The sequence below is a fragment of the Cavia porcellus genome, unplaced genomic scaffold (genome assembly GCF_034190915.1).
Source record: "Cavia porcellus strain 051 isolate PalLab524CR breed Dunkin Hartley unplaced genomic scaffold, mCavPor4.1 scaffold_16, whole genome shotgun sequence".
NCBI classification, from domain to species: Eukaryota; Metazoa; Chordata; class Mammalia; order Rodentia; family Caviidae; genus Cavia; species Cavia porcellus.
In genome coordinates, this window is record NW_026947499.1 from 536,082 (window position 1) to 556,018 (window position 19,937).

A 19,937-nucleotide genomic window follows, 5' to 3' on the forward strand; every position below is an offset into this window, starting at 1 on the left:
CATCTCTTTCTTCCTCTAGGTCTTCATGGAACAGATTGGGATCTTCCGGAACATTGCCCAGCACTATGGCATGTCGTACCTCACAGAGACCCTGGAGTGGCTGCTGCAGAAGGGCCCTCAAGTGGTCCCTTCATGATGGTACTAGGCGCCACATCCCCCAGCTCTCCAAGGCCCCGAGGGTGGCCACAGTAGGCCCTGAGCAGACAGGAGCAGGAAGTGCCTTTGGTGCCCTCCAGTGAGAAGACCTCGGGTACCGAAGGTCATTTTCTACAAGATAAACATGTTTTGAGGGCTCCCGCACCCACTAGGTAGAGTGGGTAAACCCCCTGAGACACACACCTCACCCAGCTCTTCCTCTAGGTCCGGCTCCGGACCACCCCCAGAGCAGGCCTGGGAGAGGATTCGGGGATTGGGCACAGCTGTGAGGTACACACAGAATGAGAAGGGTTTCTGTGCTTTGCGTGGGGCTGGAGCTGCCAGTGTTCCATGGAGAAGGGGAGCCCCTCCCACCTTCCTGCCTAGTGGGAGTGGGATCTGGGCTGGTTTCTGGGAAACCCTGACCCTACCCTGTGGGACTCAGCTGTTTACTCCTTGTGGACTTCCTGTTTAGAGCAGGCCAGAAGAGGTGTCTGTGTCACCCAGTGTCCCAGCACTGCAGAGGGCCATACCTCTACACTGGAACAATGGCAGGGGCAGCTGAGCCCAGCTCCCACCCAGGCCAGGGCCAGCCTAGCCAGGCAGAGCCCCCAGACGGTAGGAGGCCCCACAGGATCCCAGGAGACTCAAGTCTGTCTTTGTCCTTGCTATCTGATACCATTCTTGTGCTTTTTCACCTAAATGGTATACTTCCACCTTGCTTTAGATTGCTGCTGTGTGTCTGTGTGAGCCTGGAAGACAAGTAGTTTGATATCTGGCATCAGCCTGTCAGTCTCCGCCCCCTCAGTCTGGGGAGAAATTTGACACTGTTTGGACCTGCTGGCTTGGAATGTGGGCCAGGCCTGAGCTGGGCTGAGACCTCCGGAGTGGAGATCTAATCAAATTAGGGCCAGCAGTGAGAGGAAGGAGGGGGAGGGCAACTGGACTTCCTGGAAGCAGACATGGAGATGGGTGAGGGGTGTGATTGGGCCCAGTGACAATTGTGTCTCAGCAGAACAGCACTGTCAGTCCTGGGGCCCAGTGAGAAATCTGAGCCAGCAGGCAGTCTCCTGAATTGCAGCCAGGGCCCCAAGTGGAAAGACTCACTCTCTAGACATCTTACAAACCAAGACAAGATGTCACAGGTGTTAGGTGGACCATATGGGACCTGACCAAGAAAGGGAGGCTTTCATAAGCATTGGAAGCCAGTGTCACTCCAAAGCACCCACAGGAGGTGTCACTGAAACTTGGAATTTGTACTAGGGACCTTCCAGACTTGGCTTGGGGCAGATTGACTGTGTCTCCTCCCAGCTCCTGGGTCTTGGGACCAGATGGCATCCTGAGACCTAGTGCAGGTGGAGGTACTGTCTGCCCCTGTACTTAGCACAGTGCCTTGCCAACACCTGTTGGTGTGTGCATACACACACATACACACACAGCATAACCGCAGGTGCCCTGCACTCTGTCCCCAGGTGGGGACGGCTGTCATGTGTGGGTTACCCAGACAGCACTTTCCCTAAGAACAAGACCATGGGCTGCAACTCAGTTTTATTGGACTCCGGATGCTGTGGCTTCCAGGGGAAGGTCTGGCAGGGTTGTGGGGATTGGGGGCAAGAGCATGGACTTCGCTCCTCAGAACTCAGCTGTGATGTGGGGTCCCCCAGGGGTTGTCAGAGGGTGGTGGCAGGCAGGGAGGTCTCCAGTTGGCAGGAACCCTCCTGTCTGCAGACCTGGCGTGGGGACTGGATCCCTCTGCTTAGGGCTTCTGCCCCTGGGCTTCCAGGGGCATCCAAGGCATAGCTAGGGGGTGTGCCGAGGCAGCTGGGTGGGGACTTTGGAGCCTAGGTCTGTAGCACAGTGAGGACCAGAAGTTCAGAGCTGGGCCAAACCTTTGGGGTCTGTGGGTGTGGAGTCCTGCAGGGGCGACTCAGAAGAGGGAAGCCCTTGTCCTACACACCGGTCAGGAGTGTCCGCTATCTGCTCAGACAGGGCGGGTATGGAGTGGGATTCTGGAGACCCAACAACTTTGCCTGGCTCTGCCCCTTGTGGGCCCCACTGGCCTGATGGGCCAGGTGCCAGGGACTGAGAGCAGTGCCTGGGTGGTGGGGGAGCCTGGCCCAGAATAAGAGCAAGTGTCACTGGCCAGCTGCTGGAGGGCCGGCTTGGCGCACACACCTTGTCAAATTTCTTATGGCTGTAGACCTTGTTTTTGTTCATGAATGTTAGCAAGATCCAGTCACACAGGAAGGAGCCCTAAGGCAGGTAGAGACCAGTGGGTAAGGAGCCTGCAACCCCCCCCCAACCCCACCCAGTCCCCAAGTGGATTCCTTACCACTCCAATGGAGGTCAGCGCAGTGGCCAGGTTGATGATGGTGGGAATCAGGCTGAACTTCCCTGCCTGGGTGGGATGGGCTTGGTCAGACCTGTAGGGGCTGCCAGGGCCTGCAGGGACTGAGCAGGTGGCTTTGGCACCACATTACCTGACCGTGCACGATGACATCGATGCGAATCCCATAGGCCTTGATGAGTGTGCGGGTGGTGGTGCTGTTCACTCGGTAGTACTTGGCAAACCTGGGGTGAAGCGACCGCTGCCCAGCAGAATGCAGTGCCCACTGGCCCATTTTCCCTCTCCAGGGCACTCTGGGAAGGTACCTGAAGTTGTAGCCTGAGGAGGCGGGGACGTGTTTGGGGTCGAGCCTCCGAAAGGAGTATTTAGGGTTGCAGTGGGATGAGGGCAGGTCCAGGTCACAGTCCCAGTTGATGATGACGCCAATAACACCACCCTGCAAGGAAGGGCAGGAGGAGGGGTCAGCCCAGGAGCATGTGCTGGGGAGTGTTGTGTCCTGTAGCGTGGCTCTCTGAGAGGAGGAGGCCCTTCTCACCCTGTGTGCCAGCTCTGTGAAGTTCTCCCCAGCCTGCTCCACAATGAAGCCCAGCCGGAAGATGGGGCAGTAGGGGTCAAAGCCCTGATCGAAGGTGCAGCGCCTCAGGTAGTCATCCTCCCGGTGTGCAATGTTGCCCCTAGGAGTGGCAGAGGCCTGGAACCCCACACCCTGTCCCAGATGCCCGTGCCAGCCCCCAGCCCTGCTGACTCTTACTTGGAGAACTGGAACTTGGGGTAGTGGATGCTGTTCTTGATGAGGATGGTGAAGTTTGGGGCCATCTTACCCAGGAAGTGGCTGGGGGAACAGACAGGGATGTGAGGACCCCTTCCTGCCCCCATTGCTGCCCTCTGCCCATGAGGAGGGAGCTGCGCACCTGACTGCGGCCCCATCCTCCACTGGACACCACCCGGACACCTCGCAGGTCTTGGCCTCCCCATGGTAGTAGGGCACGCAGCGCCCTGTCCGCAGCCCTGCAGGGCACACACTGGTTCATTCTGGCCCAGCTGCAGCCCACCCAGCCACCCGCGGCAACCACTGACCATTGCCCAGCATGTCCAGCTCTCCAGCTGTGCAGTCAGCATCCAAGTGGCAGGTGGTGTTGGGGACCCTTATGCTCTAGGGTGCAGAGGGAATCAGAGAGCCACCCTGCAGATTGCCAGGGCTGCTCCCTGGCTCCCTCCACTGCCCTCACCTCTGGGCAGGCACCCAGGGTCTGGAAGGGGGTGACCTCAATCCTGGTGATGATGCTGAACACACTGCCCCCCTGGATGGAGAGAGGGAGCAGTGGGCCAGCCAGCTCTCAGCTTGGGGCCTGAGGCAGGCACAGGCCTGGGGAGGGCCGCACCTCAGGGGGCTTCACATACTCCTCCACGTCCCACACTTTGTGCTCAGACTGTGTGATCCCCTTGACCTTGGTAATGATGGAGCTCTCGGGGCCCGTCTCGCTGTCCTGGTAGCTCTTCTGCACGATGAACACGTACCTGCAGGGCCCCAGCCTCCTGTGCGATGTTGTCCCCACCCAGCCCAGCTCCCCACTTCCTCTGCTTGGCTCCTTCCCCAGCCCTGTGCTGCTTACTGCCAGCCCCTACCCCTGCATGGGGAGCCAGAGCCCCCTCAGCTGAGCTCACCCCTTCCCAAGTTGGTATCCACCCCAGCACCCAGGCCCCCGTCTCTGCCCCAAGCCCTGCACCCAGGCTCCCTTCTCCCAGCTCCCGCCCTGACTCCAGCCCTGTGCCCAGGCTCCCCTGTGCTCCCAGCACAGGTCCCCCAGTCCCTGCCCTGACTCCAGCCCGGCACCCAGGATCCGGTCCCCATCCCCAGCCCGCCCACGCCCTGCGCACCACACAAAGTAGAGCAGGATGAGCAGCTGCACCGCCCGGTACACGACCCCCAGGCGCCGGTTGCGCACCACGATCACCTTGGGCGTCTCGTAGTCCCAGAATGCAGACCAGCAGCCTTGGGCCAGGCGCTGCGCTGTGGGGGCCTTGGGGTGGGTGGCAGCCATGGTGCCCAGAACCCTGCTCTCGGGCTGCACCACCCAGGGCCCCCACTGCGTGCCGCAGGTGCCGGAGGAGGGAGGCTGGAGCTCGGAGGGGACTGCTGGCCGGCTGGCTGGCCGGGAGGGAGGAGCAGCGCTGGGTGGGGCTGAACCTGGCTCGCCCGCCCGCCCGCCCGAGACAGGCGACAGGCGAGGCAGCAACCCGGGCCCACAGCGGTGCCCAGTGCGCTGCCCTTTGTCCACTTTCCACCCCACCCCCAACTGGGGCTGGAACTCAGGGCCTTCGTGGCGAGCTGCTCTGTGTCCTCCACGCTTTGTAACTTTTTGGCTTTGGACAGGCACTCACCTAGCTGCTAGGAGGTCACAGCTGAGTTCACACTGGAGACCCTGCCTCAGCCTCTCAGATGCTGGGATTATGGAGTGCACAGCCCAATCCATTTTTTTTTTTTTTTCTAGCAATCCAAAATTGGGGAAGTTTGTAACTTCTTAATATCCCAACCCTACCTGCATCATTTTGAAGTAAATTCAAAGCTAATTCACAAAATAATATTTTACACTCTTATTTATGGAGAGGAAATCCACAGAGCACCTGAGCATACGATCAACCATTTTGTCATTGGATGATGTCCAAGCTATCCTCTCAAAAAGAGAGGGATACCTCAAATCACCCTGCCCAGCGAGCAGGCAGTAGGCTCACTAACCTATATCACAGGCAAAAAATCTCAGGCTGCAACAGTGAGAAGCAGACATTTAGGCAGGAAGGACACAGGGGAGAGGCGATCGCAGGGGAAAGAGGCAAAGGAGGGTGCGGACTACATGGCAAGGGGGTGGTGTGACCCCAGCGGACACCAGGAAGGCGTCTTTAGGTTGGCTGCCTCTGCCCTCTCCTGGCCTTACCTGTGTGATATCCTTTGCCCACATTCTGGGAGCTGATTTGAAGGTCCACGACCTTGGTCCTGGAGGATGACTTAGTAAGGACACCTGGGTGCACCGACTCTGAAAAGGGGGCTTCTTTCCATGTCCAAGGCATGGGTAAGACCTTCATGTGTAGCTTAGCCTCTGCCGAATATCCTGCTTGCTCATCAGGTCCCAGAAGCCTGACGGGCCAAAGTGTTCACTGCTTGGTCATTGAGATTAACTTGTTTTATGACTCTGCAGCCTCCATAGAAGAGAGTGTGGGTGCTCACGGGGTGAGCAGCCCAGGCTGAGGTTTCTGTGTGCCTGGGGCATCCCCAAGATGGGTACTCTAGCTCGAAAATTCCTGTGTCTGCCTAACCCCTGTGGCAATCTGGCCATGCTGCCCCGAGCGGTCTTGGTGTGGGTTCTGTGGGGTTTGTAGATCTTTATGTGCCTTCCTGGCAAGTGTGAGGCTGTGAGTTCCACCCCAGGTGCCACAATAAATAAATAAATAAATAAATAAATAAATAAATAAATAAATAAAAATAAAACATTCTCACCATCCCAAGATAAACTCCTAAGCCATTAGTCACTCTGTTTCCCTTCTCTCTGCCAACAACTGATCTTCCTGTCTCCAGGTTTTGGATGTTTCATGTGCTACCCCTGGCTTCATCCGCTGAGCACAGCATTTTCAAGCCTCACCCACATGGCAGTATCTTGCTTCACTGCTTTCCTGCTTTCTTTCTTCTTTTTCCTTTCTTTCTCCTTTCCTTTTCTGTTTGGAGAGAGAGGATCTCACTGTGTACTGGCCTTGAACTCACCAGGCTGACATTGAACCCACAGCAGTCCTCCTGCCTCCGCCTCCCGAGTGCTGGGATTACAGCCATGTGCTACCATGCCTTGGACTTGTTGCTTATGCTTTTGATGTCCTTCTAAGGTTACAAATATTTACTCTTAATGTTTTCTTCTACGTTTTCTATGGTTTTAGCTCCTTAGTTTAGGTCTTAATGGATTTTGAGCTAATTTTGGGGTATGGTGTGAGATTTGAGGTCTACCTTCATTCCTTTCTGTGTGGATACCCAGTTATGGGGAACCACTCAGATTGCTTCAAAGCTCAGGGGTGTCTAAGGACACGTGAGGATGTGACCCCACTTGTCTAGCACGGCACAGTGGGATACTGTTACTTAAGTAACCACGACCTCGCACAAGTAAACATGCATGCGCTGGTGACAGCATTGTGTGTCTTGGCTACTTTTCTCTCATTGCTGGGACAAAATATCTGACACCCAAAATGAAGGAAGGAGAGGTTTATTTAGCTCACTGTTGGTGGAGGTTTCAGTCCGTACTCAGCTGGCTCCGAGGCAGGGTGGCGAGGCACCGGGGCAGCACTTCAAGGCAGCAGCTAGCTAAAGCAGTCAGAGCAGGAGGGGGAGGGCAAGCCTCTTCTCCTCCCTTATAGTGTAAGCAGGCCGCCCATCCCCAGGGCAGGGGCAGCAGTCACTCCTCTGTGCCCTCCTCTTGCACAGGCTGAGGATGTTTCCAAAGTAAGGATCCTGGCTTCCTGCCGAGTCTCTTAGTTAAATTTCTAAACTTCTCAAGTTGACACAATGCATCAACCATAAGAGAATGCAAATATGAGATAACAGCTTGTATAAGAATTTTGCAATAAAGACGCAGGTGGCTCTGGCTCCCTACCCTGTTCCACACTTCCTGCTGTTGGTGATGAATTGCACACATGCATTCTTCAACCTTGGGATCTTACCCTTGAAAATCTGCCTTGGGCTCTGTTGTAGTCAGGGGTTGAGAGGAGAATAATTAGAGCCAGGACACAGAATTTATTTTATGATGGTCACTCAGAGTTAAATACAAGAAAGTGCAGGAAATCTGTCCACAAACACTAAAGACCCAGAATATTCAGTCAAGGGCCTGGATACCAGCAATGTCCTGCATGAGCCCAGCTGAAGACCCAGAACTCATGACAGTGTCTCCCATGAGTCCAGCTGGAGGTCTAGAGCCCACAAGAAGGTCTCACACCAGTGTTTTATGGATCTGTGCTGGGAAAGCCCAAAGGTCAGCGGGAGAAGCTAGAAAGTCTATGCCAGTGGGGTGAAGGATCTGTGCCAGTAGGCTGAGGATTCTACACTGGAACCGAGAAGTCACACTCAAAATAAGGACCAGGACTTCCCTGAAAAGTACCACAGGCATCCTCAGCGACACAGAGGTCCTAAGCTCCTTCAATGATGAGAACAGTTGAGTATATGCCTGAAAGCCAGCATGACAAGCTTCTCCTGGAGATTAAACAGCACACACCTTTCCCTCCAGAGCCAGGAAGCGGTGCTCAATGTAAGGACCAGAGCTCCAGGAGAATCAACGCTCAAAACAGCAACACTTAGAGAACCCCACAATGCCTCTCTCTTCTTCTCCATGTCTATTTATGCTGGCAACTTTCCTCAGGTGGAACATCTACATTCAGCACCATGCTTGATTTAATTCAGCTGGTGTTCAGTTGACCATCAGTTTTTTTTTTTTTTAAATTTTTGGTACCAAGGTTCAAACTCATGGCCTCACCCCTGCATAAGTGCCTGCCAGCATAAATAGACATGACTTTTTATTTTTTATTTTTGGAGACGGGGTTTCGCTATACAGTTTAGGCTGGACTTGAATTGGTTTGTAACCAAGGCTGGTCTTGAATTTGCAGTGATCCTACTGCCTTGGCTTCTCAAGGGCCAGAATTACCGGTGTGTGCTACCATTCCCTGCCTCCCTTGAATAATTTTGACATTAATGTTATAATTAGTTTATCCTATTTAAAAACTGCGGTATTATATCATTGACTTTTCTGTTAACTGGAATACCTGCAGCTTAAAGGAGAAGAGGCTTATGTTGGCTCACAGCTTCAGAGATCTCCATGGGTGGTCTGTCCACTCCAAACCAGAAACAGCATGATGGATAGGCCTGGCAGAAGAGTGCTGCCCACCTCATGGCAGAAAGGGGGGAGCCGAGGATAAGAATGCACCCTCCAGTCACACCTTAGTGGCCCATCCTTCCAGTCAGGCCTCACCCCCTAACAGGACCTTCGGCACATCCGGTACACGCTCCCACCGATGGATCACCGTCCAGAGCACTGCCTGTGACTGAGCACACCAGGCCCTGGGGGGCATTCGGTATCTAAACTGTATCACCCTGCCCCAGCCCTCAAAAGACTCCTGTGCTTCTCTTTATGCAAACCTGTTTAGTTCCTCTCCAAGTTGTCAAAATCTTAACAGTTTCAACGTTGCTGAAAAGTCCAAAGTGTCCTCTGAGACTCAAGGCAAGCTCTTAGCTGTGAGCCCTGTAAAATCAAAGAGGAAGTTAAGTTCTGTCAGTAGAACAGTAAAGCAGGAAAGACATTCTCATTTCAAAAGGGAGGGAAACAGAACGAGGGGATCAGACCAAAGCAAGACTGAAACCCACCAGGGCAAACACGAAATTCTGCAGCTCCGTGCCCATCACTCGGGCCAAGTGAACGTCAAGGGCTTGCATGGTTCCAGCCCTGCAGCATTTCTCATGGCCTCCCTTTTGGGGCAGTTTACTCACTGCCTGTGCCTTCCTCAGGAGATGTTGCATTTTCTGACTTCCCAACTTTCTGGAGTTCCTATCATATTTTAAGCTTCATGCTCTCAGATTCCCCCGCTAATCCCTTAGGGCCACACCTCTTGGACTCCCAGGCCTTTTGAAATCCGAGTAGAAGCCCCCTTAAACCCTCATGCATTCTGCACACACACAAAACCAGCACCATCTGGATGATGCCAGAGTCTGTAGCCAGCCTGAGCAGTAGCTTTGAGTCATGGCTTCTGTGGTGTATGTGCCTGCATGGCTCAGCACTATGAACCAAATCCCAGGTGTGTTGGGGCTCTATTTGCAAAGCACAGTATTTCACTTTCAGATCCTTGAGCCTACAATGGGTGGGCTCTTACTGATTCCTAAAATGCCCTCAAACCATCCTTCCTATTATTCTGATGCAAAGTATTTGGCTTGTTTTTGACACTAATCTTTTTGGCCACTGTCCTCTGAGCCCACTGTGGCCAGCGCTGTTTTGGACTCTCTGCTATGTGCTGGTCAGAAGGGGCCTGTGGCTCCCGGATACCATAGCCACCAGGAGAGGAGGCGCAATGGATGAGGAGCCCCAGGCTGCCCTTCAGTCAGCCTGGGGAGCAAGCTGAGCTGCACAGCTGGCAGCCTAGCACCCCCAGACTGTTGCCTGGGCAGCCTGCTGGACACCAGTTCACAGGGTAGGAGCGAATGCACATGCTTCAGGTCGTGAGTGCTGGAGATTTGCTCTGCGGTGCTGGAGAATGAACGTGTGCTTCACTGGATGTGAGGCCTCCAGTCCTTCCCACTGCCCAGCAGGGCCTCCCTCTGCTCACAGTTGCTTCCTGGTACCCCCTCATCCCTGTCCCTGTCTGATTCAGCCTCCGCCTGTGCTGCCTGGCAGTGGAGCCCACAGCCTATCACTCTCTGAACCCTTGCCAGCTCCATGTCCTGCTTGCTGAGTCCCCGCCCCACCTCCCTGCTGAGCAGGGCCAACTCCAGGCAGCACCGAGGCACCCAGAGGAGAGCCCTTTCCTCCAGGAGCTTGGCGCTTGATTGACTAGAAATCAGAGGCAGGTGAGAGACTCGCACCACATACTCCAAGAAAAACCGAGTGGACAGAGGTGAGAGAGAAGCACCACTGCTGTTCAGCAGATCTGAGAGTCGGCCTGGAGCACAAGCAGGGGTGTGTGTGAGGGGGACCTGTCTTGGGGCGGACGTGGCATTGAGGAACTGGGGTCCCATGCACCTGGTGTGCCTGGTTAGGGGTGTTTGGTGGTCCCTGGGTGGTCCTAGATGGGTAGGGGGCAGAAGAGGGAAACTGCGATCACTAAATGAGGTCTTGGTAGCTTCCACCTGCCTGTGTGGCGTGAGTCATGTGGAGGTGGAATCCTGGCACATTCAGTCCCTTCAGCTGGAGTGGACAGAAGAATGCAGAAGCAGGTGGATCCAGCTCGGGACTCTCTGTGACCCATCTGCAGAGGGGCTGTGACCTTCCTGGAAGTGGCAGGAGGGCTAGACTCACCTCTAACCGAGGAACAGGTGGGATTTGTGATGGCAGGGGGGACAAGGAGAGGCTGGCCGCTGCTCTAACAGGACAGGGCGGGACCATTGAGCAGCCAGCCACAACAGGCCTGAGAGCATTTCCCGTTGGCTGCAGCCCAGCCCTGCAGGGAACCTGCAGGCACCTGGTGTTCTCAGTGTGGAAACCTGAGTGCCCCAGGAGCCTGGGAGAAGCCAGGCTGTGTGCCTCCAGGCTGCACCTCAGCAGGGATGCCGAGTCCATTTCTGGTGCTCAGTGCCCAAGGAAGGGGTCAAGTTGCAAGTGGCATCAGAGGCCAGGAGATTTTTCCTGGGACTTGTGCTGCCCCTGGCAAGATTTCTTGTCTTGCTTTTACTGAGCACACTGATAGTGTGAATCCAGGGGTCACTGAGACACTGAGGAAATGGGGGTGGGTAGAAGTGAACATCTGGGAAAGAGGGGCCTTGTGGGGACAGCATGTGTCAAAGTGGGAGGGCTGTGGCCTTCCCCGTGTGAGACACGGCTGCATGGCAGGGCACCAATGGGCTCTGCCCAAGGCATCTGTGGGGTGCTTTTGTTTTTGTTTTTGTCTTTGTCTTTTTGAGACAGGATCTCACTCTGCAGTTCCCATTGGCCTTGAGCTTTGTAGCCCAGGCTGGCCTTAAACTCACAGTGATCCTCCTGCCTCAGCCTTCCCAGTGCTGGGGTTGCAGGTGTGAGCCACCAGGCCTGGCACTGTTTTTATTTTTGTAAATTGTACTGAACAGAAAACAAAGTGTTCTCGCTGTTGTAAGTGGGCAGTTCTAGGGAGTTGAGCACAGTTCGGTCTGTGCCCTGCAAGTTCTGCCATCCTCCCACATAGCTGGACCTCAGCCCTCTCAGCTGGGCGCTACCACCCTCAATGAGGTCTGGGCCTGACCCTCCCAGGACTCCGTGCAGCTCATATCAGTGACCAGAGGCCCCTAGGGCCACCCACGCTGCAGCCTCGGTCAGGGTGTCCTCCCTGCTGCGGGCCCCCCTCCGCTTGCATTCACTGCGACCTGCTAAAGGGGTCCTCCTGGGCTTCTGGAGCTGCTTCCTCTGTTGACTACAGCCCACCTGACTTGGAACCTGGGCCTCCGAGGGAGTCCAGGCCTATGAAGATTTTTGAGACTGAAAAAGAAAAAAGTGCTCCCTATTTCTAAGCACAAAAAGAATATGGAAAGTTTGAAGTTGTAAAATGTTCAAATGGGATTGAATTTGGCTTTCACGTCATTCCATTAAGTTTTATTTAAATTAGTGTGCGTATGCATTCACTCACAGGACTGCAAGTATGTTCCCAGGGCTTCTGGGATGTGGAAGCGGCTGACTGTGGGGCTTGAGTGGCTGTGGCTCTGCCTCTTGAGTGCTGCTGACCTGAGTCTTTGCCTGACTGCAGAGAGGCAGAAGAGCCCCTCCTGCTCAGGGGAGGACCAGACCTCAGAGGACAGGGCCTGTGCAGCCGGATGGAGGGCTGGGGACAGGAGCAGAGCACTCAGGGCCCCTGAGGGAGGAGGTAGCCTGGGTGCATTTGGCTTTCTCTCCTGGTCTGAATGGGAGGTAGTGGGGGAAGTCACAGGAAATGCAGTCACTGCCGGATGTCGGCCTCTGGGGCCAAGGGTGCCAGACTGTGGCCCTGGGTCCTGCTGGACTTTCCTTGATCTGCATACATTCCCTGGGGCTGGAGTATGAACGCTGCAGGACCAGGGTTGAGTTGCTGTGTCTGCCCTACAAAGCAAGCTGGGTGTTGCCATCAGTGTGACCATCACAACGGGCCCTGCAGAACTAGCAGGTGCGACAGGGCCATGACCTCATATGAGCAGCATGAGTACCTCAGTGGCGCAGCCACTGTCCACTTGCCACGGATGCTGTGATGGACAAAGACCCCTGTTTCGGGACTTCTGATGCATAGGGCTGTCCTCATTGTCACCCCTAAGAATTGGCTCATCTCCTCCTCGTGGGTCCCTGTCCTGTTTGAGACCCATGCTACACAGTACCAGGCCCAAAGCAGCACCATCTTGGCATCGAGAAACCGATGCTGAGCACATCGTCCTCTCAGATGGAGCCAGCTTCCAAGTGTGTGTCTCTCTGGAACACAGAGCTGGGTTCAAATGGGCTCAGGCCAGCGCTCCACCCCCAAGGCTGTGCCTGGACCTGAAGGCTTCAGCCCTAGGGGCCTCAGCTTCAAGCACAGGCGGAGCCAGAGCCGGGCCTCCAGCTGCCCTGCAGGGTGTCTGCACAGCCAGTGTGCTCACCGGCAAGGGTGCTGCATCCTCCTGGCTCCCAGCGGAGGAACCCACACAGGTTCTGTTCAAACAAATAAGCCTCAGCCTCCTCAAGCCTCCTGCTTCAGGCTCAGCGCAGTGCACTTCCTGTCACCATGGCCTGCTGCCAAGCGAGCACCGGTGACAGACACCCTTTTACCCTCTGTGTCACAGAGAAGATGTCACGAAGCAGGTGCCAGCCCAACCTGGTGGCCGAGCAGCCCTGTGCTGAAACAGAAACTTTGGACAAAATAAATATGAGCATCGGGCCACAAGCACCTACAGAGTAGACCACACGGAGCCACGGGTGGACGCCCTGCCAATGTCAGGGCGGCGTGGCCAGTGCAGTCACTGCCACCCGGAGCATTAGAAATGGTGGTGTGGGTTTGCGGAGCTCGGGAGCTTCGGTCTTCTCTTTCTTTACATCTTCCCTCTTGGCGACTGCAGATTGAAACATCTTTCCCCAGATAGCAGATGAGAAATGGCACCCTCTCCCAACTCACATGCTGCCACTTTGTGACTGGAGGGACACTGGGGCAGAGCGATGGCCCTTTATCCACAGGATACTGAGTGCTGGGAGGGGCGCAGCCTGGCCTGAGGGCAGGAGGACAGCAGGCGCCACGGCAGCCAGCAGCCTCGGTTAGCTTAATTAAGGGCACAGTCCTTCCCTGCAGGAAAGGGTTGTTAAAAAGCCATTTCCCTTTCTGGATTAGAAACCAGTGAGCTCTCAAGCCAGGGAAGGACAAAGGTGGCCCTTGCGTTTGACTTGCCGAGTGACGGGGGCCAGTCTGAAAGGCCACAGGTGGTGACTCCGGCTCCGGGATGGGGTGTTCTGCAGCGCAGGGTGGGGGGAGGGTTACAGAGGAGGTAGACACACGTGCTTCTCCTGTCACCCACACTGTGTCTGATGCCAGCCAGGGGTTCAGGGCAGTGCTGGGGTTCGAGGCTGTCACAGTCATGCTGCCACGGGTGACCGTGTCAAGAGCAGGACCTGACTGTGTGAATTTCTGGTTTCTCTGGAAACCTGAAGCTGCAGAGAGAATGTGGTTCATGATTTTGTTATAGTCTGTCTGGGAGAGGAAGGGTAGAAGGCAGGAGGCCGAGGGGCACCCGGAGACTGCCACACTCCGTCTGGGACCCTGCAGGCCTGTGCTGTGATGGCCAGTGCGGCCTGGATGTGGATGTGGACACTGCTGCTGCTTCTCTGGGTGACCCCGGGGCCTGAGGCCTTCAACAAGGTGAGTGCAGAGGCACCTGCCTGTCCCGCCCAGTGCGGAGGGTGAGCCTTGTGGGTTGGGGACTGGGCCATGAACACACTGGTGCCCACACCCCTGCTGTGCCAGACTCCTATCTCCTTATGCCCCACCCAGCGTCCTCGGGCATCCGCCTCCTCTGTCCCTTCCTCACCCCGGCTGCAGTCTCCCCAGTGAGCCCTGGGTTCGGCCCCAGGCAGTGCGCTCTTTTTGCCCCCATGGTGGTCCTCATTCCAGGTCCTGGTTAGCCGTGTTACCTTGGACAGCTCTCTGAGCTGGTTCCCCCAAACGTGCGAGGTGCAAGAGGGCAGAGCGGGTGCTGTCCATGGTCCGTGCGTGCCCCACACTCGCTCCCTCTGGCCGCTGCCTCTGCTTCCCCTCCTCACATGGTCCAGGCCGCCGCTCCCCTCTGCACCTTCTCTGCTCCATCTCCATGCTGAGTCCTCTTCTGGGGTTGATGGCTGGGCAGGGGGAGGTGGCTGCGCTGGTCTGGTGACCCTGTGTTGCAGGGCATCGGGGAGCCCTGTGAGGAGCATCTGGAGTGCCGGAGTGGCTGCTGTGTCTCCAACAGCTTGAACCCTCATCGTTTCTGCACCGCTCAGACCTTTTTCCAGCATTGCTTGCCGTGGCACAAGGTGTGTGGCCTGTTCTGTGCAGGCCAGTGGGTGAGTGTAGGCGTGGGATGCCGGACACCTGAGGACCTGAACTCCTGCCCCACAGCCCGTCGGCTACCAATGCTACCACCACTGGGAGTGTCAGAGCAGGTGCTGCAGCCAGATTGGACGCAGCCTGAAGAGGTTCTGCGTGTCCAAGACCATCTTCCTGCAGTGTGTGCCCTGGCGCAAGGTGGGCAGCATCCTGGCCCTGTCCCCAAGCAGTGGCCCCAGCCCTGACCGTGGCCCAAGGTGTAACCTTGGCCCTGTCCCCAGCTCAAAGGGGACCTCTGTAGGAGCCACCGTGAATGCCTGAGCCAGTGCTGCATCCGACAGCGGGACTCCAGTCCCCGCCGCTGCACACCCCGTACCGGAATCCTGGCCCAGTGCTTGCCCCTGTAAGTCCCTCGTGGGCAGGGAGGGGTGACCGGTAGGCGAGGCCAGACCAGGTGGAGCAAGGGTACAGGATCAAGACTGTCATGTGCGCTGAGAGTGAACATGCGTGACATGGGGGCCCATGGTCACAGAGCAGAGGAGAGTGGGGCTTCTGAGCCAGGCTCTGGATTGCGATGGCTGGAGGGCAGCACAGGATCCCTTCAGGATCAGGGGCTGAACCTGGGGTGGGGAGGCCAAGGTAGGGTGTTGGTGAGAGCCCAGGAACTAACACAGGCCTGTGAGCGTGTCTCTGCGAGTGTCTGCATCTCTATGTGTATCTGTGCCTCTGTGTGTGTCTGTGTCTCTCTGTCTGCAGACTTCTGCCTATGTGTCTGTGTGTCTGTGCGCAGGAGGCTGCCACATTGCTGGGGAGGGAGCATCTCCCACTCCCTCCCCAGGCTCTGGGTTTCAGAGCTGACCAAGCCACAAGGGACTGGCATGACATCCCTCCAGGGTCTGTGGGAGGCTTTGGGGCTCCACTGGGATTTTTCTACCGGCTCCTCAGGATGCCCTGGAGGTTGCAGCCATGTCCCACTGCGGTGGTGTCCCCGTGGGGCCAACCCCACTGTCTGTTCTCTCTCATTTTTGGCATCTCCTTCAGGAATTGACCCAAGTCTGCACTGCAGGATCAGATCTGGAACCTTGCATCCAGCCTGGACCTGGCCATTGAGAAGCCACGCCTGTGGCCGTGCTGCTCCCTTCCTGGTCCCAGGAGCCTGGAGGCCAGAGGTGCTGTCCTTTGCCCCAAGCATGTGGTGTCAGTGAGCCCAGACCACAAGTCTGAGATGTGTGGCCCAACTGCAGAAATAAATGCCCTGATGGCACAGCGCATGGGCGAGGTCTGTGGGAGTCTGACACGGGCCTCCTGGACCCATCTTTCGTGGGGAGACCATTCCACACCCCTCCCCTGCACTCTATCCTAGAGGTGAAATTAGCTTACCTGAGTGTGGAAGATTCCAGAATGCAGGACCATGTCCTGGGGCTGCTCACCCCTCCTCTGCTCTCCCCCTGGTGGCTGAGGTTGCAGAGAGCATTTCCTCCCCTTCTGGTCTCCAGGTCTCTAAGCTGCACTGCAGTTGGGTGGGTGAGACTGGGGCTCCGGTGGGCGTGGCTAGGGGGATTCCCACCTTGGGTGTCAGGGCCTGAGTGACACCCAGCCCTGTGCCCTGCTGTGGCCACTGCCCATATCTGCTCCCAGAGCTGCCCTGGGCACTGGGGTCCCCAAGCCCTGCTGTCTGCGAGTCCCTGGAAACCCCGCCACGAGCATTTGCCCAGGCTGAGGGTGCTTGCTCAGGCTTTGCTCCAAGAACATTCCTTTTTCTTGGAGTCCCCAACATCACTGGTCCCTGGGTATCAAGGCACAGGTGCATGGTGGGTGAGGACCGGTGTGACCACAGCTCCTGACCCCAGCGAAGGAATCACAGCACACTGAATTTGGAGAAGTGGCACATGAAACGCCATTTTTATGGATTTTGTCACCTCTGTGACAGTTTTACATCGACTTTTCTGACTTCATAGTTTTTAATTACATATTTACAAGTTAATGGTTTTGTATTTTCTACAGAAAGAATAGGAAATTTATCAATTTAATCTGCTCATTGAGAAGGGCCAGTTATCTTTTTTAAAATTTAATGCTGATGCTAACACAATATCAAAACGACTTTCCCATTTTTTGTTTTTTCCCTTTTTATCGGTACCGGGGATCAAACTCACGACTGCCTGCTTGCAAGGCAGGCACTTATGCCGCTGAGCTAAATCCCCAGCCCTGACTTTTCTGTTATTTGCTGTTACCAGTTCCTGTTTGCAGTTTCTGAGGACTGCTGCACGCACCTCACCGTCGGCTTCGCTCCCGCCAGAGCCCGTTGTTCTTTTCTCTTGACAGCTGTTGCTCAGAACTGCACTTCACAGCTAGGGAAATTCTTGCTGGTCACACCTGGAGATTTGTGCCACAAACAGGGATTTGTCTGAACCGACTTGAGGCGGATTCCGTGGTAATGGGGCTGAGTCCCACATGAGCTGTTTGATCTGCCCGCCTGCCCCGAGGTGCTGCGAGCTCACGGGGTCGGGGACTGCTGTTTGCGCATGCACACGTGTGTCGACGTGTGTGAGCCACATGTCTGTGGGCTTGGGTGAGGCCCATGCCTGGGGTGACATCCCCACCCCGCACCAGCCACCTGGGGCCCTAAAAAGCAAAATGCTGGGTCCAATTTAGAATCAGAATTTAGAAGCCAGGAATGGAATTTAACCCTTTTAATAAAATCAACTTTGTTAATTTCTCCGTAGGGCGAGCTGACAGTGACCCTGTCTGTAAGGGTCACCGCTGTGCAGCAAGGAAGCTGCAGCCTCTTCCCGGTGCAGGGCGGCAAAGTGTTGTAGGTCTGGGAGGCTGGACTGGAGACGCCAGGGCTGAGGCCACAGCAGCTGCCGGCACTGCTCCACCGCAGAGTTATGTCCCATCTCTTATTTTTAACTTTCAGGCTGGGTCTAAGCTGGCGTGGTGGCCTTGAGCAGCCCACCGTCCTCCAACTTTCACTGAGATTTTCCGACACCCCACCCGGCTCCAGCCCAGCATCTCCAAGGACGCCACCAGGGGGCAGCGCAGCTCTATGCAGTATGTGTGTGGGGCTCCTGGGAAAGGGAATCCACAATTTCACTGACTTAGTTTTTGGAGGGGAACTCAGCTGCATTTTATCCTCTCACCAGTCCCTAGAATTTTTTGTTTTTGTTTTTTTGGCTTTTAAGACAGCGTCTTGCTTTGTAGCCCTGGTGGGCCTCAAACTCATGGCTCTCCTCCTGCCTCAGTCTCCCAAACGCTGGGATTGCAGGCACGCACCACCGTGCCCTGCCTCTCATGGAGTTTTTAAAGGTCCCAGTGAAATACACAGAAGGACGCTGCCCCAGGCACGCTGGGAGCCTGTGGTCAGCGGTCCAGCCATTGGCATCTGCACGCTTCTCCCATGCCATGTGGGGGAGAGGTTTGTACCCCAAGGTAAATTGCTCCCCAGGTGGAAAGAAGTGGTCAGGTCATGAGTGGGGACCCAAAAGCTCTTGCTGTCTACTCCCTGGAAACCACGGATTCTAGACATCTGGCCTCCAGAAGCTGTGGGAGCTCTTCTGCTGCTGGATGCCTGTGGTGACCCAAAGCGAGGTGATTGCCAGGCTCCCGACAGACTCCTGTGCTGCTGAGATGGAATCCAAATGGAATCCTTGGGGTGCTCAGGGAACACTCGTGCTGAGCTGCACCCTGCCCCTTTGCACTTTGTTGGGGCAGGATCTTGCTGAATGGCCTAGCCGACATCTTTCTGCCTCAGTTTCCTGAATAGGAACTCACCATCCTTCCGTTTCCAGGGTAGCTAGGGTCACAGGTGTACGCCACTGTGTCCAGTTTTTTAAACATATTCAGAGGTCCCAGGGTTGAAAGCCCGCGTCTGTCCCTATCCTGGCAGCTCTGATCCATGTGGCTCAGAGCTGGCCCAGTCTGACCAAAGCGCTCTTTGGGTACAGTCTTCTCCCCCAAAGTCAGCTTGAGTTTCCCTGCTTATCTTATAGTTTGCAAGGAAATCAACTTAATACAGGATCTATAATCTATAAGATTATTTTACAATATTCACCCAAAGAGTGCAAATGCAAAAAGAGTGCAGGAAATCTGTCTACACACTGAGACCCGAAGAATCCAACTGAGGGCTCAGATCCCACAGCAGTGTCCTGCACAAGTCCAGCAAAAGATCTAGAGCTCATGGCAATGTCCTGTGCAAGTCTGTACCAATGATCTGCTCTGGGAAGGCACAAAGTTCAGTAACGGAGGCTGGAAAGTCTGTGCCAGCTGGTGAAGGAGCTGTGCCAGCAGCTGAGGAGCCAGGAAGCAATGCTCAAGGTAAGGCCCAGAGCTGCCCGGAAGAGAACCACAGCCATCCTCAGTGACGGTGAGGACCTGAGCTCCTCTGACACTGAAAATAGTCAAGTTCCTGTCAGGAAAACCAGCGCGACCAGCTTCTCCAGGAGAATCAAGAGCACTGTCTTCCCCTTCCATGCTGTTGGCAGCCATCCTCAGGTGGGCCCTCCCCACCCAACACCTCGCTGACTCAGTTCAGCTGGGTGTCACAAGTTGCCCATTAGTTCATCTACCGCACTGCTAACTCACTTCGGGATGAGCCAGGCGATCACAAAGTGAATTATCAAAGAGCAGAGGGAAAGGAGGCCATGTTCAGGTTCCCACATTCATTTCCCAAAAGGAGAGTCTGGGGGGCTTCCCCTTGCAAGTGCGTAGTGACCTTAGTAACATGGAGCTGGAGCGAGGGCCTGGTGCCTTGGTCGCTGCCAGGAAAGCTGGCGTCGAAGTCAGACTCGGAAGCCCTACCCTGCAGCACTGCCTTCCTCCTGCGGGATTCTCTCCCTGGCCAGGGCCAGGGCTGTGGTGGGGGAGGGCAGGTGGGGCCTTGGCTGCACTGCGTGATGCAGGGCCTTGACTCCCAGTGGGCGAGGCTGAGGGAAGTCACCAGAGCGTTCATAGCACTGACATTCCTGCTTCCTGACTGGGCAAGGAGAGGCCTGGAGGGCGGGAGACAGAACATGCCACAGTGGATTTCTATACAGAAAGTAAGAAAGCAGGCAAGACTGACAGGAGATGGGCGGATTGGCAAGCTGCAGGAATCTGGACATCTGAGGCCAGAGGATCATGGGTTTGAGCTCAGCCCAGGTGAGACATTGTGAAAATCAGGAAATACAGCGGCTGCAGCTGAGTGTGGAGTCCACGCCCTGCCCCCGGACTGTGAAGAGGGTGTGTGTCGTGAGTGTCTAGAGCACTCTGA

At 55.7% G+C, this 19,937-nt stretch overlaps 3 protein-coding genes across 13 annotated transcripts in view; 2 read left to right on the plus strand and 1 right to left on the minus strand.

The window, feature by feature from the left end:
• Pole (DNA polymerase epsilon, catalytic subunit) overlaps nt 1-861 on the plus strand; it is a 41,831-nt gene extending 40,970 nt beyond the window's left edge. Inside the window, exon 49 of the mRNA XM_013148639.3 lies at nt 20-861. Coding sequence (XP_013004093.1) covers nt 20-136 — 117 coding nt within the window. The 3' untranslated portion in view covers nt 137-861. The remainder of the gene's footprint in view (nt 1-19) is intronic.
• An 805-nt stretch (nt 862-1,666) lies between these two features.
• Nucleotides 1,667-4,666, minus strand: P2rx2 (purinergic receptor P2X 2). Of its 9 annotated transcripts, NM_001172709.1 has the most exon segments (18): nt 1,667-2,125; nt 2,128-2,167; nt 2,169-2,182; nt 2,184-2,192; nt 2,194-2,219; nt 2,221-2,388; nt 2,468-2,533; nt 2,616-2,706; nt 2,788-2,918; nt 3,018-3,127; nt 3,130-3,133; nt 3,135-3,156; nt 3,234-3,314; nt 3,394-3,490; nt 3,560-3,635; nt 3,712-3,783; nt 3,865-4,000; nt 4,361-4,611. In NM_001172709.1, coding segments are annotated over 18 exon segments (1,425 nt in total). In that variant the 5' UTR covers nt 4,525-4,611; the 3' UTR covers nt 1,667-2,007.
• A 5,294-nt stretch (nt 4,667-9,960) lies between these two features.
• On the plus strand, nt 9,961-16,672 carry Lrcol1 (leucine rich colipase like 1). Of its 3 annotated transcripts, none has more exons than XM_013148643.3 (6): nt 9,961-10,108; nt 13,934-14,026; nt 14,551-14,676; nt 14,762-14,887; nt 14,971-15,092; nt 15,731-16,672. In XM_013148643.3, exons 2-6 carry the CDS (start codon nt 13,946-13,948, stop codon nt 15,735-15,737), a joined length of 462 nt encoding a protein of 153 aa, XP_013004097.1. In that variant the 5' UTR covers nt 9,961-10,108; nt 13,934-13,945; the 3' UTR covers nt 15,738-16,672. The 3 variants fall into 3 exon arrangements, with proteins under 3 accessions (XP_013004097.1, XP_013004100.1, XP_063081482.1); XM_013148646.2 differs by having other exon boundaries at nt 9,961-10,061; XM_063225412.1 differs by lacking the exon at nt 9,961-10,108 and adding an exon at nt 10,123-13,590 and having other exon boundaries at nt 13,854-14,026.
• The last annotated feature ends 3,265 nt before the right edge of the window (nt 16,673-19,937 follow it).

Excerpts from the sequence above, each read along its gene's own strand:
- P2rx2 (XM_063225351.1), bottom strand. The coding sequence starts at position 4,524 with ATGGCTGCCACCCACCCCAAGGCCCCCACAGCGCAGCGCCTGGCCCAA. Across the intron at positions 4,061-4,351 it reads TACTTTGTGTGGTGCGCAGG|AGGAAGTGGGGAGCTGGGCT; the intron begins GCGTGGGCGGGC and ends GGAGCCAAGCAG. Across the intron at positions 3,491-3,559 it reads GCTGGACATGCTGGGCAATG|GGCTGCGGACAGGGCGCTGC; the intron begins GTCAGTGGTTGC and ends TGTGCCCTGCAG.
- Lrcol1 (XM_013148643.3), top strand. The coding sequence starts at position 13,946 with ATGGCCAGTGCGGCCTGGATGTGGATGTGGACACTGCTGCTGCTTCTC. Across the intron at positions 14,027-14,550 it reads GGCCTGAGGCCTTCAACAAG|GGCATCGGGGAGCCCTGTGA; the intron begins GTGAGTGCAGAG and ends CCTGTGTTGCAG. Across the intron at positions 14,888-14,970 it reads AGTGTGTGCCCTGGCGCAAG|CTCAAAGGGGACCTCTGTAG; the intron begins GTGGGCAGCATC and ends CCCTGTCCCCAG.